General features: G+C 45.2%; 1 protein-coding gene across 3 annotated transcripts in view; it reads left to right on the top strand.

The window, feature by feature from the left end:
- SLC35F3 (solute carrier family 35 member F3) overlaps positions 1–4,540 on the top strand; it is a 411,193-nt gene extending 406,653 nt beyond the window's left edge. For 2 of the 3 annotated variants that reach the window (XM_040464938.1, XM_040464937.1), the window contains 2 exons: positions 184–273; positions 3,042–4,540. In XM_040464938.1, the coding sequence (XP_040320872.1) occupies positions 184–273; positions 3,042–3,277 (326 nt within the window). In that variant the 3' untranslated portion in view covers positions 3,278–4,540. The remainder of the gene's footprint in view (positions 1–183; positions 274–3,041) is intronic. The other variant, XM_040464939.1, reaches the window with a different exon arrangement.
- Positions 4,541–17,059: the final 12,519 nt, after the last annotated feature.

The following is a 17,059-nucleotide window of genomic DNA, read 5'->3' as shown; positions in this document are numbered from 1 at the left end:
CTTAGGGAAGGGAGGAAAGCTACCTAGTTAGGGTGTTCGACCCTAACCCCCACCCAAGGTCACTGAGTCAGTGGTAACTCCCGTGACTCCAGCCTCATCAGAGAAGGTGGGGTGGGACAGACCAGGGAAGCTGTAAAGTCCAGGGCCAGCCACGAATAACACCCTCTCTCTTCTTTATTTCAGCATTCAATATTGTATTAAATTTTGGAATTGCTGTTACGTATCCCACTCTGATGTCTGTTGGAATCGTCCTCAGTGTACCTGTGAATGCAGGTAAGCCAGTATGGCTTCCAATATCTGCTTGCACACACACACACACACACACACACACACACACACGTGTGCATGCTTACAAACACACATACTCACACACACTCTTGCTGTGCCTGCCATGGAAAGCAGGTTTAACCTTCTTATAAAAAGAAAGCACTTAGGGGTGCCTGGGTGGCTCAGTCGGTTGAGTGTCTGACTCTTGATTTCGGCTCAGGTCATGATCTCACGGTTTGTGGGATTGAGCCCCATGTCGGGCTTCATGTTGACAGCGTGGAGCCTGCTCGCTCTCTCTCAAAATAAACAAATAAAAAATGAAAGAAAGCAAGCACTTAGGTGCAAGTCGGTGTTTCTCATATATATGGTATTTGTCCAGAATGCATTGATTTTCACGTAGCACACCAAAATACAGCTCGTCTGAAGCCATCTCAGGACTAACTGACGTGAGGACCGGAGAGGAGTATCATTCATATGAGTAAGAAGCACAGAAAAATATGTAGCGGGAAGAAACTTTTAACTTTTGCAAGTGACTTTCTGGGGCAGAAAATGTGCTCAGGGTGTGATGGGTATGATGTAGGGTGTACAGACTGAAGGAGCGTGCACGTGATTCTCCACCTCCCCGGAGAGCGAGAGCCCTTTCCTCCGGTGACTCGGGACCTTGCTTTGTTTTCTGCTGGGGACAGTCGGCAGCTCTTCCAAAACTTTGTGGTCGCCTGCCCCCCACCTTCCTCCTTTCCTGGCTCATCCTGGTGGCAATTTTGGATTTTCTTCCCGTAGCACCCCACCCCCCCACACCTGACGCCCCCGTATAACCTGTCGTTAGCCGGAGAAGGGTTTGTAAATCTCTTCTCTCTGTAGCACTCGCCCCGTTGACAGCTCTCAATTTCCGAAGCCTTTTCCTGTGATCTGGCTCCTCACCCCTCCTGCCCCACTTGTTCTGTATGTGCCTCACCCTGGCCCCAGACCCTCCTAGGGGTACCTCAGGGCAGCGTGTGGAAAAAGGCCTGGCGGGTGTGGCAGCACGGGCTCTGCCCACCTGGAGGATGGTGGTCCCAACCCATTGCCTCGCTGGGTCTTTGCTTATCCCACCCGAATGTGAAGGTAGTACCTCCCCTCGGTCAATATCTCAAAAGGCTGAATGTGCCAGAGAGAGCTGGTAAGAAGCGGTCCTCACTGTGAGCCTCCAGACACTGCTGCCTTTTGGAAAATAACTTCTCAGCTGACCCCCTACCCCTTACAGCGTCTTTGTAGTCACGGCGTTCTTCACTTGGAGAAGGCGTATCACAGGTGGTTCCTAGACGGATGCTTACTTTGACCGTATCATACAGCCAGGGGTTTGAGAGAGAAATCAGCATCATTTCTCATCACTCACCTGCAACCTGGGAGTTTAATTCTGCGGCCAAGGAAGGGATCACATCCAATTCCCCGGTGGAAGAGAGGAGCAAAGGTGGCCACCCTTACCTGATGTGTCAGAGCGGAGCCATTGGGTGGTTTCCCGACCCTCCCTGGCGCCTATCTGGGGCGCAGCCCGTGGGCCCTGCTAATTGACTGTCCTTGTCCGTTGAATTCACAGAATGTTCCGCCATTGTTAAAAATTAAAGCCTTGCTGAATTGCAGTGAGACAAAAGAGGCACTTTAGTTCCACAAAAGGGCTGCTAAAAAGTTTCTCTTCCCGTTTTAACTCTTATCCCTGTGTCTTTCTCTGCCTCTCCTAGTGGCAAGGTGAGAGGCAGGGAGGGGAGGCTGGGGGGAGGCAGGGAGAATGGAGACCCGTGAGGGGAGAAGGCCAGAGCCAGGCCATGTCCGGGGCCACATCCTGGGCCCACACGTGGAGAGCCGGCGACCGCCGGCCAGCAAGGTGGCTTTCAAAGGCCGCGTGCTCGAAGTCAGCAAACGCTCTGTCACGAAGTGATAGAAAAGTAAGCAGTTGGTGTCTCTTGTGTAGAAGGCGGCCTCCAAATTTGCTTTGTCTGGCTTTTAATTAAGAACGCAGGGAAATAAAGCAAAAAAAAAGGAAAAAAGAAACACCTTAATATCCCCAGTGGTTTTGACCATTCAGCTATGAAGAGAGTGATGGTGTGGATTTTTATGACCGGACGTTAATCCTGCTTCTCACTGTGTTCCCTCACCCGATGTGGGTCGGGTATGAGCCATGTGCCCCGTGGACCTTTAATAAACTTGAATAGTCAGTGACGACTCAGGTGGCTTTGAAGTGTCGTGCTAATAACGGCCTGGGGTGGAACAAGAATTTTTATTTATTATCTTCAAAACACCAGTGTGAGTTTGGCCTTTAAACCGTACCTATGCGGATATTGGGAAATAATGCTTTTAAATTATAAATACAAAACGTCATTGTAAAAAAAAAAACAAAACAAAACAAAAAAAAACATGAAAAGTACCAAAAATATAAAGAAAGCAATATTATGTTTTCATTATCCTGCCCGCCCCCCCTCCCCCAGACCCTCGGGAGGTGGGCCAAAAATAATCGTCCGGGGGGGGGGGGGAATCTCCAATTCCCCCCCCCCCACCATTTATTTTGCCTGTCACATAAATCAGTGCCTGAACTGAGGTGCCAGGTCAGTTTGGGGAAGTGACATACAAGCGCCAGGCTTATAAAAGTGAGAGGCAGCCCCTGCCCGCAAGGAACGAAGCCACCCTGAGGAAGATCCTGTGGTCAAGGAAGACCGCTTCCTGCCGGCCCGCGAGGGGACGCCCCAGCCCCTGCGCCTGACTCACCTCCGAGTAACCCGGCTTTTCTCGGTCTCGTGCAGTGGTTGATCACTACACCAGTAAGATCGTCTTCAACGGAGTCCGGGTCATCGCCATCATCATCATCGGCCTGGGCTTCCTCCTCCTGCTCTTGCCCGAGGAGTGGGATGTCTGGTTGATCAAGCTGCTGACCCGCCTCAAGGTGAGGAAGAAGGAGGAGACGGCGGAGGGCGCTGCAGACCAGGGCTCGGGACCTCAGAGCAAGAGCAGAAGAGCCCGCCCTTCGTTCGCCCGCTGACCGTGGGCCCTCCAGAACTCTGCGGCGAACGCTCACGCTCGTTGTTAGTGACTTGGGGGGTCTCTTCCTGGCGGGGGCCCCTCGGTTTGGTAAGGTGTACATACCTGTACAGTTCCGGTAATCTGCGGTAAGTTATACGGTATTTATTGGCATGTCCAATTTGCTTGCTCTTTTTCCACATCAGACCTTTCTCCTAAGGTTACCAGTTCAGAATGAGAACGCCAAGAAGAGCCTCTCGGCCCTTTTTCAGTGAATGTAAAGCTGGTTACAGTTAACCCTGGCATTGATTGTCCGGGGACGGCGAGAGGCAGGGCCAAGTGGTCTGAATCTTAGCAACTGAAAATTACATTGCACACTGTGATTACTTTCCAGCTATGGTAGGGTCATATTTTGTTTTATACCAGAGCTGTATTCTTAATTTTAAGGGATCTCAACGAACCAAAAGCTGACTGTTCGGTCAATCTGGGCGGATGGAGGGATGGATGAGGACGTTAAGAGGTGACGCGGCAAAGGGAAACGGACTGCGGAACCCATCGACTGCGGACTTAACCTCGGGGTGACGGTTGGAGGAGGACAGGCCCGCGCCGGGTGACAGAGAGGGAAAGAGAAGCCCAAGCCCCAGCTGGCTGCTCTCCTGTGTCTGTGTAAGATCACGCAAGAGAAATTACAGTGCCTTCTACAGAATTTTCGTCTTTACCTACGTGAAGCGAGGTGACATTGTAAGTCACTGGCGCCGTCTTCTCATTTAGGTGTAAAAATCTTTAGAAACCAATAAAAATATACATGTGCGTGTGTGTGTGTGTACAAAAAATGACAAGCTGGTGACCTGTGTAAATGGCACATGGTTAGCGGTGTGCAATGCACATACAAGGTAGACTATGCCGGAGGTGAATTGCTTTCACTTCGTGACCAAGCTGGAAAAATTACTTCCTGAACCTGTAAACCTTTTTATGAAACTTTTAAAGCGCCGGGCTGTTTACTTACACAATTTAGGTCTGCCAGAAAAATTCTATCTGTGATAGATCTTGTAAAGAGGGACAAGGGGGTTAGAGTTTACTATTTTTGAAGTTTACATTGTTACATACGAAATGGAGACCTTATTTTGAAATGTTGTCATAACCCAATGGTGCACTCTGTTAACCATGGAGTCTTTCGTTTCATAGGGGAAAGGGGCATTCGTGACCTGAACTTTTTAGCAAATTATTACTCTCAGTTTCCATTACCTGTTTGGCCAAACAGATGAATAAACTATTTAAAAAAGAAGCATTGCGTGCTGTGTTGGTGGCCCCGTTGTTGCGTTCCCACGGTGCCCACTCCCGCCCATTCCCGCTCCCAGCAGGTCCCACCCTCCCGCACCACCAAGGCACGAAAACCCACCCAGCCACCTCAAGGGGCGAAGATTCTCATTGTGACGACAGAGGCGACTGGCGCAAAAGCAAAATGCAAAACAGCCATCTGGGCCTCATACAAAATGTCTTGAGGCATCGTCTCCCTCCCCTCCTCCTCTCCCTTCACCCCCCCCTCCTTTCCCTCCAGGCGCCTGCCCCCTACTCAGCTCTGGGTGTTGCTTGTGTCTCTCTTTTTTCTGCACAGACTGCTTCCTCAGCTCATGTTGCCGTCATAGCTACCTCCAAGTGGCGGCCTCGGTCGCCATGTTGGCACGGTCTTCCAGCTCCACTCCCACCCCTCACTTCTGCCTCAGTGTCCTAACCTCGTTCTAGCTCTGTAGAGAATTTGAGGTACCAGCCTCAATATTCTGTTCCAGGCAGCTGCAGCCAGGGGCCGTGAGGTCCAATGCCTCTCATTCTGCAGCTGCAAACGGCCAGGTTCTCTAAGGGGGGGGGGGGAGAGAAGAGACGAGACGGCAGGCTTCTTCAGGACACGTCACCCTGCCAGCCACACCTAGAGCGACCATACACCATGCATCACTTGCTCCTTGGGGTCAGAACTGGTGAGCTGATGCTCAACATCACTCATCATCATCAGGGAAATACAAATCCAAACCACAATGAGGTACCACCTCACACCTGTCAGAGTGGCTGACAGTGACAACTCAGGCAACAACGGATGTTGGCGAGGATGCGGACAGAGAGGATCTTTTTGCACTGCTGGTGGGAATGCAAACTGGTGCGGCCACTCTGGAAAACAGTACGGAGGTCCCTCAAAAAATTAAAAATAGAACGACCCTGCGACCCAGCAATAGCACATTTATCCAAAGGATACAAGTGTGCTGTTTGGAAGGGGCACATGTACCCAATGTTTATAGCAGCCAAAGTATGGAAAGAGCCCAAATGTCCATTGACAGATGAATGGATGAAGAAGATGTGGTTTATATATACAATGGAATATTACTCGTTGATCAAAAACATTGAAATCTTGCCACTCGCTCCAACATGAATGGAGTGTATTATGCTAAGCGAAATTAGAGAAAGACAAATACCATATGACTTCACTCATATGAGGACTTTAAGAGACAAAACAGATGAACATAAGGGAAGGGAAACAAAAATAATAACAAAAACAGGAAGGCAGACAAAACATAAGAGACTCTTAAATATAGAGAACAAACTGAGGGTTGCTGGAGGGTTTGTGGGGGGGGGTGGGCTATATGGACAAGGGGCATTAAGAAGGGTGCTTGTTGGGGTGAGCACTGGGCGTTATACGCAGGGGATGAATCACTGGGTTCTGCACCTGAAATCATTATTGCACTATATGCTAACTAACTTGGATATAAATTAAAAACCAAAAATAAATTAGAATAATAAATAAGAACTGGTGAGTTGAGCTGTCCAAAGCAGAGAGCTCCCTCCCTGATGTGTCCAGTGTGTGCTGTGAGGGGGAACCCCTCAGCCCTTAGTGGAGCCTGGACGAGTCACCTCCATGATTTTGTTACGTCAGGGTGCCAAACATTTCCTATGGAAGCCACAGCATGAAAAAGTTGGGAAAGCCTACACTAGAGAAGATTTACCCCACTCACCCACTTGGCCTAAAAGACGGTGAAGACCCAAAAGAATTGAAAGCAGGGACTCAAAGGGGTATTTGTCCACTAGGGTCATAGCAGCCTTATTCACAAAAGCCAAGGGGTGGGAGTACCACAAGTGTCCATCAACAGATGAATAGATAAACAACATGTACACACAGTGGAATATTATTCAGCCTTAAAAAGAACATTCTGACACACGGTACACCATGGATGGACATTGAAGACATAATGCTGAAAGAAAGAAGTCACAAAAGGACAAATACATGATCCACTTATATGAGGTACCCAGAATAGTCAAGTTCATAGACACAGAAGTATGGTCGCTAGCGGCTGGAAATGAAGAGTTTTCATTCAGTGGGGACAGGGTTTCAATTTTGTAAGATAAAAATGTTTTGGAGACAGATGGTGGTAACGGGGCACAACAATGTGAAGGTACCCAGTGCCGCTGAAACGTACACCTGGAAATGCCTACATGGTAAATTTTATGTTATTTACATGTTATAATAAAAAAAAATATATTAAAGGTGAGGTATGTCACATAAAAAGGTTAAAACTCTCAGGAATGGTTAATGGTCCTCTCAGGACATTATAAACACGAGTTGGAAGAGGGTTGAGGGGCTTTGAGAGCTTTCTTTCCAGAAAGGATACAAACCACATCTTCCCACCTCCACCCCAAGCAGGTTTCAAGGACTGGTGTGAGCTGTGGCTAACCCAGAAGGGGTCTATGGAGAGAAGAATCCCAGAAAAAAGAGTCCCTTCCAATGGAACCATGGCGTGGTTTTGAGAAACAGGCTCCATCAGTGCTCTGTCTGGGGAATCGTCTGCCCTCTAGAGGCCAGTCTGGATAGCAATGAAAGGATTCTTCCAATTTTGCTCCTTTGAAGAGTAGAAGACAGAAAGTACAAAGAGGATACGGGGCCTCTGCTGCTGATCAGGGTCCCAAAGACACTTAGAAGCCTCCAATCCTACCTTCTCTGTCAGAATGTGGCCATTTGGAGCCAGAGGACACGAAGTGACCAGCCGCCTTGCCACACCGAGTCACAGCTGTCTCTGGGAACTCATACCTGCTCTGCAGATGCTCAGGCTGAAGAGAAACAGGAGAGAAGAAACTGTTGCCAGAGAACCTACCACCCTGCAGAACAGGTGTGTTTCCAAATCTAGCCAGGGACACATAATGTGGAGTTCTTCATACTTGATTTTGAAAATAAATGATTTGTTCTAAAATTGGAATGTGGTTGTGGTTGTACCATTCTGTGAATATTCTAAAATTCAGTTTCGGGGTGCCTGGGTGGCTCCGTCAGTTAAGCATCTGACTTCGGCTCAGGTCATGATTTTGACGTTTGTGAGTTTCAGCCCTGCTTCGGGCTCTGTACTGATAGCTCGGAGCCTGGAGCCTGCTTCAGATTCTGTGTCTCCCTCTCTTTCTGCCCCTCCCCCACACACATTCTGTCTCTCTCTCAAAAATAAATAAACATTAAAAAACTTTTAAATAAAATTCAATTTTTCATACACTTCAAAGGGGAGAATTTTACAGCATGTGGATAATATCTCAATAAAGTGGTTTATTAGATAATAGATAAACGGTTGCCCCACGAAATGAGTTAAAATGCCTTTGCCAAAATCTTACAAGCAGAGAGGACATTTCCTGGGTAGTTGGCTTGGTGTTGGCTGCCCGGCATCTGATCCCTATTTAAAACAGCACATTGCATCGGTTCGGAGGCTGAAGGGAACAGATGCTCCATATGGGCGCCACCACCCCTCCCCCCCACAGTCCAGGGAGGGAAAGCAGGGGTGAACTGCACTTGGCCAGCAGGCTGCAGTCTCCTAGGACTTTGGTTCTGGAGCAAGGAATACCAGACCCCGAGGAGCAGCCTAGGAGGGCCGTGGCTGACCAGCCAGTCCCCGGGCTCCTGGCCGTGACCTCAATCCCCACCCAGTGTGGAGATCCATGGTTGCTGCCTGGTTCCAAACAGATCCTTCCCATGCAGCTGGGCTTATGATGGCCCAGCAGGACTCCTCAAACTGCTTTAAGGATGACTAGGAATGATTTATAAGAAATACATCAATGATAGAGAAATAAAGACGATGTGAAAGTTCTCCACAGTGCTTAAAACATATTTTTTAAGTTTATTAATTTTGAGAGAGAGAGAGCACAATCAGGGTAGGGGCAGAGAGAGAGAGAGAGAGAGAATCCCAAGCAGGCTTTGCACTGTCAGTACAGGGCCCAGTGTGGGGCTGGAACCCACAAACAATGACTTGAGCCCAAATCAAGACTCAGATGCTTAACCGACCGAGCTACCCTGGCATCCCAGAACATATATTTTTTTACTTCTTTAATGTTTATTTTTTTATTAAAAAAATTTATACACTTATTTATTTTTGATAGAGACAGAACACAAGGGGGGGAGGGGCAGAGAGAGAAGGAGACAGAATCCAGAGCAGGCTCCAGGCTAAGAGCTGTCAGCACAGAGCCCGACGCGGGGCTCGAACTCACAAACTGCTAGATCATGACCTGAGCCGAAGTCGGACGCTTAACCGACTGAGCCACCCAGGTGCCCCTAATGTTTATTTTTGAGAGAGACAGGGCCTGAGCAGAGAAGGGGCAGAGAGAGGGGAGACACAGAATCCGAAGCAGGTTCCAGGCTCCGAGCTGTCAGCACAGAGCCCAATGCGGGGCTTGAACCCATGAACAGTGAGATCATGACCTGAGCCGAAGCCAGACGCTTAACTGACTGAGCCACCCAGGCGACCCCCCAAAACATATTTTTAAAAACATTTTAAACAATGGTATTTTCCGTTCCATATTTTTTCTTGTATTCAGCATTGTCACATTTTTGAAACCCCCCCCTTTTTTGAAATAATCTCTACACCCAACGTGGGGCTCAAACACACCACCCTGAGATCAAGAGTTGTATGCTCTACAGACTGAAGCAGCCAGGCATCCCAAGAAAACCCTTTCCTTGAGTTAAAATACTGGTAAACTTCAGCCAAGGTCAATCTTCTCTAAATTATCAAAAAAACAAACAAACAAAGAGTTACTGAAATTATGGGAAATGAGACTTCGTGTAATTACAGTGTAATGAGTTGTGAATTTTAGCTCAGAACAAAACATGGTGAATTTTTTTTCTCTTACTGAAAAAAAGAATATGCTTCCTGGGGAGATTTGGAAATACACATAAAGCCACAAGCCAGTAATAACTGCAGTTGTGTTAGGAGCCTCAGGAACAGTAATGGCAGGAGTCTAGAATAGAGGAAAATGGCCGAGAGGGAACCCGATGGCTGGGGAATCTCCCTGGGAAGGGCACTTTCTCTCTGAGAGCTGACATGAGCACATAAGAACCTAAGTGTGCCTTCTTAGCTTTTGACTTGTAAATACAAGCATCTCCATAGAAAGGCATCCTAAGGAAGAGATACTTCACCATAAGAAAATAAATGAAATGAATTTAAGAACCTCTAGAAGGTTTCCTCCAGGAATCCCCCATGTTTACTCCTTATTAGAAATAGAAGAGCAGCTGGGCGCCTGGGTGGCTCAGTCGGTTGAGCGTCAGACTTTGGCTTACGTCATGATCTCACAGTTCACAAATTCGAGCCCCGCATCAGGCTCTGTGCTAATGGCTCAGAGCCTGGAGCCTGCTTCGGGTTCTGTGTCTCCCTCTCTCTCTGCCCCTTCCCCACTCAGCTCTGTCTCTCTCTGTCTCTCAAAAAATGAATAAACATTAAAAAAAAAAAAAAATAGAAGAGCAGCTGGCCACCTACCTACTCCCTTCAATTTCTTAGGAATCTCCTGAATTCCGGTGATGTAGGGGAATCTGAGGGGCGAGGCGGAAGCAGCCATTAACCCAGGGTCTTACAGGATACTGTTGGTGCCCACCTAACGCAGCATGCCTGAGGGGAGAGGGGGCACTGTGTAACACCAGGTGCCATCACACGCACACCTGGTGAGTAGCCCAAACTCATTCACGTCCAAAACGTATTCCTAATCACCAGATAGCTCTCCCCTGAGCAGTGACTCTGGGACCCAGACCCCTTCGCTATGGCTCTTCATCTTCAACATGCAACTTCAAGATGGCGACGCTCATCCACAGGCTAGAGAGGAGAGGCCTGAAAGTAGCTCATCTCACTTCTGCTCAGAGTTCAGGAAATGAGTCAGTTTGATGGACCTCCGGGTCAGTCTCTGCACGCAACGAAGGGGGAGATTTGGGTATAAGAAAAGCAAAACTAGCGGTATACCCTTATGGTGTTCTTTTTTCAATTTACACCTCTATCCGGGATTAGAGTTTGGTTTTTTTAATCCCCAACCATCCTTCTCTGGCCCCTCCATTTATAAGAACTGTAAACTCAGTTACACCAACTAGATGTAGTTCCCTCTCTCCCTGTTATCTGATTTCATCCCCATTGAATATCTGGAACACTTTCTTTTATCATCTGAAATATGTGGAGAAGGCAGCCTCATGGGGATGCTGGTGGTTTCACCACTTTTCTAGGATTTTGCAAATATCTGTGCCCAGTAGGTAGCCCTGCTGAGTGGTAATGCACAGACGTTGGATTTCATCAAGGACCTTGTGTGGGTGTGGGTGTGGGTGTACCCATGCCTGTGCATTTGCTACATTTACTGTGAGCTCTTAGTACATATTTTGACCAATTGGGCTGCTTCCATTTTTTAAAAATTTTGTTTAAATCATCCACGAATGCTAATCACTAACTAGAAATTACAGTTTTTTTAAATAAATGATACCCTATGGGGCTGGGTATTGATTCATCCAGCTGCTACCTGGTAACTTTCTTAAATCCCTTTAGCAAGCCATGATCATCTACAGAGATCCCGGTATTTTTCTCCAAAGCTTAATTTTTTTTAAGTCAGATCTTACTGTTAGCACCAATTTAAAGTCCAAAGCACATTGGGATATTTAACTCTCTGCAGATCTGGCTCACCTGCGGGCATTATTGCATCAAAAGGCTTTATGGGTTACTTTTGGATTGCTGGACTTCTAGACTTCTCCTAAATCGTAAGTTTGTGTTTTCTGTTTTTTTTTATTTTATCTATTGCAGAGTGTTTGGCTTGGTGTTTCTAAGAACTTAGAAAATAATCCAAGTTCTGTTATCTTTTATCCTGCATAAAAATGCTATTAGAATTTTAGATGCTGAGGGGTGCCTGGGTGGCTCAGTTGGTTAAGCGTCCAACTTCAGCTCAGGTCAAGATCTCACGGTTGGTGAATTCAAGCCCTGCATCAGGCTCTGTGCTGACAGCTCAGAGCCTCGAACCTGCTTCACATTCTGTGTCTCCCTGTCTCTCTACCCTTGCCTGCTCACTCACTTTCTCTCTCTCTCAAAAATAAATAAACATTTAAAAAATTTAAAGAATTTTATATGCTGAAAGGTAGCTTTAAAAAGTTTTGAGCAAGACTTCTGAGCGCAAGATGAATGAAAAGGTTTTGAAGGCAGAGACAGTAAGAAGGACATCTGCTTCTAAAATGTCAACTGCTAAGATAAATCAAAATACTAGGAAATGCTATGAAACTCTGGTCCCCAGGGTTGTCAGGGATATGTTTGTGAAAGCAACTTAAAAGCTGCAGAATGTTCTATGACTCTAATAAGTGATTATCAAGGGACTTGCCACAAGGCCATGTGGCTAGGAGAGGCAAAGCAGGCTGCCTTCATTGACCACCCCCCTCCCAGAGCCCCACTCTTTGGTTTGTGCGGCGACCACACAGAGGGAAAGGCTCTAAGGACAAGCTTCTCTGCTGAGTGATTTTATCAAGGGCCTTCCTAGAAGCATGACAGATGGTCTCCTGGGACTTTGGAAGATCTCGGTTAGCATTAAAGCTCTGTGAAGGCTGGGTATTTTCTACAAATGACACCGTGCCCATAAGTTCCTTTCTGGTATCGATTTCTAACTGAAGTCAATGGTAGGTTTTTTGTCACCCCAGCAAAATGACCAGGCTACCCATCCCCTACTTCTCTTGTCAACTTCTCAGCCACCTTGGACCTGATTCTACTAGTCCTTCCCTTTCCCTTCAACTCGCAGTTCTTTCCTCCACCAGATCTTCTGCTTCTGCTCCACTGACTATACTTTCCTTTGCGTGCAACTAACGCCACCAGCACCACCACCCCGAAACAACAACGACAAGAGTCAATATTTGTACGTGTTTGCAACTTACCAAGCACTTCTCATGAGTGTGTTCACACACCCAGGCACAGTCCCCACAGCCCTTCTGGGACCTCACTGACTGACCTCTCGCCCTCTACAGCCCTGCCTATGGGACATGGCCACTTGTTTATATTTCTGAATCCTGGGTTGGAAAGTAGTACACTCAATCCACTTTGCTCGGAACACTCAGAAATGGAGATTTGATGATCCATTCATAATCCCTACATTGCCCCGAATGAAGAGTGTGTTTGTTTGGAAGATTGAATTTGCACCAAAAATGTATCATTTCCTCTTATACCTGGATGAATTCAGCACACACTGATGCTACTTTACTATCTCTGTGTCTCTAGTCCTTATTCTCTTTCCCTTAGCTGATATGCTTTGTCTTCAAATTCCTAAAAATAGAAATCTCACAAGGTTCACAGCAGAGCTATAGAAGAGTGCAGTGATTAATAACATGGAATTTAGGGACAGACAGAACTGGATTCAAATCCCAGCTCTACGATTTATAGTTTTGTGACCTTGGGCAAGTCACTTGACACGACTGAGTCTCAGTTTTCTCACCTGTCAAATAAGAATAAAAACAGTCTAACTTAGAAGATCATCAAGGTAAAACAGAACACTATGTATGAAAGCTAAGCACTGTTTCTAGACATAAGTAGGTACTCAATAAACGATAGCATCAACATCATCACCACCACCACCACCACCAGAGCACATCTTCCAAGCTTGAGCAGTCATTTCCTTTGAAGAGCATTTCAGCCCATGGCCTTTTCCATCCAAGGCCACCTTGCCTCCCATTTCATCCAGTTTTGTGTCTCTAATTTTCACCTCCTTGAAAATCACTTCCAAATCTCAGCCATCTACAAATCTGAGTTTTTAACCATCTCCCAGACATTTCTCCCAATGTGTCCTAGCAGCCCCTCAATGTTAACATGTCCCAAACTATACATTCTATTTTCTCACCCTGAAAACCATTCCTCCTTCTATTGGTGTTAATTGGCATCACTATGATCTTGTAATAGTGCATAAAATCTTAATACTACCTTTAACTTCTTCCTTACTTTTACACTAGCAATCACTGTATGATTCACATCCAAGTCGGTGGTGTTGTAACTCCAAATCATGTGTAGAACCCTCCCCTGCCACCCACCCCACTGCTACTACCCTACTTCATTAATTTTTTTTAACGTTTATTTATTTTTGAGACAGAGAGAGACAGAGAATGAACAGGGGAGGGGCAGAGAGAGAGGGAGACACAGAATCTGAAACAGGCTCCAGGCTCTGAGCTGTCAGCACAGAGCCCGACGCAGGGCTTGAACTCACGGACCATGAGATCATGACCTGAGCCGAAGTCGGACGCTTAACTGACCAAGCCACCCAGGCACCCCATTTCCTAGTATGTATCACCCAGGGAGTTCCAAGTTGTCTGATCTGTCCTGTAAAGCTGGGGTTGTTTCACTGTCTTGCACAAAGATCTTCAGGGTCTTTATTAAATAAACCGTTATTAAATGCTTTATTAAATAAACTGTTAATCCTGAGCCTGAATTCAAGGCCCACCGCAATTTGGCAGTAACTAATTTTTCCAAACTCACCTGCCACTACAATCACCAACATCTCCTGCCCTTCAACCATACTAGACTATTTGCTATTTCTCAGACATACCGTATTTTCTCTCATCTTGGTACTGCTGTTAATTCTGCATAGAATTCCTCCTCCCTCTCCCTCTTTCTGCCTGGCCAAATCTTACATGTTCTTACATGTCTACTTCCAATGTTTCCTCCTTAATGAAACTCCTCATTTGCCTCATGACAACTAATATGCCTATTTTGTGGCCTGCACAGAAATTTCTCTATCTCCGGTGCCACACATTACAGCCAAAACTTCTCTCTCTTACAGTATTAATATTCCTAAGGGACAAAAAAAAAAAAAATCTGTGTTCCTTAATTTTTGTCCTTTGCACCCAGCAGGGTCCCACATAAACAATAGGATATATTTATTGAATTGGCTCTTTTTTATAAGCTTTTAAAATAACTAGACACGATTTATAACAATTACGTCAATTCCCCTTGGATGGTACAGGGTGAACATCTCAGTCATCTTATATATCCCATAGTCAACATCATAGAATTCTCCCAGGATCCTGTCAAATAATGATTAGGGTTACCTATTTCATCCAAAATAATATCCGTGTTTTCCCTATAATCCTAAGGTTCACGAACATGTTGGCACATGGTGGGCAGCGTTAAGCCTCTTCTTATTCAATGTGAATTGTGTGTCCTCTGGACTTCCAATAACTAGTGCACACAGGGTTCAGTTTCCCCATTCCTATGGGAATCCTTATCATGCTAGTCCTTAATGTCTATACTGAATATTGGAAAGGGGTCTAACGGGTGCTTGAGTTTATACTAGCAACCCTTAATGATGGCACAGGAAAGACTGAATCTAAAATGATCCTTCCTAAATCGGAGGGATTGCTTGGCTACTGATGGAATCCAACCTTCAGGTGCTGGGAATGGCTTGGATTTTGTTAATTTCCTTCAGATCTTTTTGAGTCATTCCCATTGTTCCCCCCAATAAAGACACTGAAGCTTTATCAAAAAATGCCTGCATAGTGGAAACTCATCTGACTTCTGACCTCTCAGTGTCCAAGCCTCTAAGCCAAACTGCTGAAAGCTCAAAGCTCCCCTCCACAATGAACTCAGTTGAGTCTTGGCAAAATTTCCTTTAACCTTTCTGAGCCTAGGCTTCTTCAGCCACTCCTGCCCTGAGTATCTGTCATTCGTCCCCAAGTCTTTGACCTGCCACACAAATTAAATATCGTTGATATTTAACATATCAATGCATGTTCAGGTAGAAGAGAATAAGAAGTCTAATCAGAAGAGAAATGGACAAAAATATGAAAATGTGAAATAACAGTTAATTAACCAAACTCAAGAAATAAAGAAAAAAATCATCTCAGAAATAAAGACCTTATAAAATACCTAGAGATAATAGATTTGCTGAAAATATTGAAACCTGAGTAGAAGAATTATAAAAATCAAGAAGAGTAAAACACAATAAATCAACAAATAGAAGCAAAAGGATCTGGCAAAAGCTACGATACATAAAATCAACAAATAAAACCCAACATTTACAATATGTGAATGATTGAAGTCCCCTAAAAGGAAGACAAAACAATGGATGGTTATATTTAAATTAGTAATTCAAGAAAATTTTGTGAAAATAAAAGAAGATCTGGACGTATATAGGGGAAAAATGTATACCTGAGACAATTGACCCAGAATGATCATTCTCAAAATGTATTTCTGGTAAAACCTTTAGACTTTAAGGGGAAAAAATTGCTGGAATTCCAGCAAAGACCAGCCGACTCACAAAGCTTTAAAAAAATCAGGTTGGCATTAGATGTCTCAATAATTACATAAAAAGCAAGATAGCAATGGAGAAATATTTTCTGAAAATTGAAGGGAAGAAAAGTGTGAACCCAGGATGTTATGTCCTGCCAAAGTGGCCTTCAAATATCAGGCTGTAGAACAACAGTTAGCAATTTTTTTCTGTAAAAGAACATATAGTAAAATGTAGGTTTGGGGGGCACCTGGGTGGCTCAGTCAGTTGGGCTTCCGGCTTTTGATCAGGTCATGATCTCACAGTTTGTGAGTTCCAGCCCCGCGTCGGGCTCTGTGCTGATGGCTCGGAGCCTGGAACCTGCTTCAGATTCTGTGTCTCCCTCTCTCTCTGCCCCTCCCCTGCCCATGCTCTGTCCTCTCTCTGTCTAAAAATAAATAAATAAAACAAATTTTTTTTAATGTTAAAAAAATAAAATAAAATAAATTTAGGTTTTGAAGACTATATGGTCTTTGTCACAACAATTCAACTCTGTTGTTGTAGCACAACAGGTGCCAAAGACAATATATAGGTAGTAGATAGCTGTGTTCCAATTCAACTTTTTTTTTTTTACAAAAACTTACATCAGACCACATTTGGCCCATGGGTCATACTTCGCTGACTCCTTGTGTAGTCTGTTGGGCTTGACAATTTTATGCCTTATTTAAGCAAAGAATAAAAATTGAATTGTTCTATCAAAGTACTTCTACCACTTGCAGTGATAATTTAAACAATCCTAAGATATTGATAACATAGGGTAAACTCATCTTCCCACATTTACATATCATCCTGAAGCATTTGAAAATGAATCGTCATAAATATAACATAGCAAGGAGCCGCTTGGGGGGCCTCTGTCAGTTAAGCATCCGACTTTGGCTCAGGTCATGATCTAATGGTTTGTGAGCTTGAGCCCCACATTGGGCTCTGTGCTAACAGCTCAGAGCCTGGAGCCTGCTTTGGATTCTGTGTCTCCCACTCTCTCTGTCCCTACCCCGCTCACACTTTTTTCTCAAAAATAAGTAAACATTTTTCAAAAATAAAATAAAGTTATAATATAATATAATATAATATAAAATATAATATAGCAAAACATGTTTCCACGGAACTTTCTGGCTTTGGACATAGGTGGCTCTTGGTGCTCTGTTTCCCACAGACTTTGGTCTATACCAGCCCCCAGATTCTCCAACCTCCAACCTCCTTCCAGAGCCTTGAATTTCCTTGAAGCTCTCCCATGAAGGCTTTAGACTCTTGCCCATGCACTGCATTA

This window comes from Herpailurus yagouaroundi, unplaced genomic scaffold, assembly GCF_014898765.1.
Source record: "Herpailurus yagouaroundi ecotype Mexico unplaced genomic scaffold, PumYag 530, whole genome shotgun sequence".
Classification (NCBI taxonomy): domain Eukaryota; kingdom Metazoa; phylum Chordata; class Mammalia; order Carnivora; family Felidae; genus Herpailurus; species Herpailurus yagouaroundi.
This window is presented reverse-complemented; position numbering and strand designations above follow the sequence as displayed.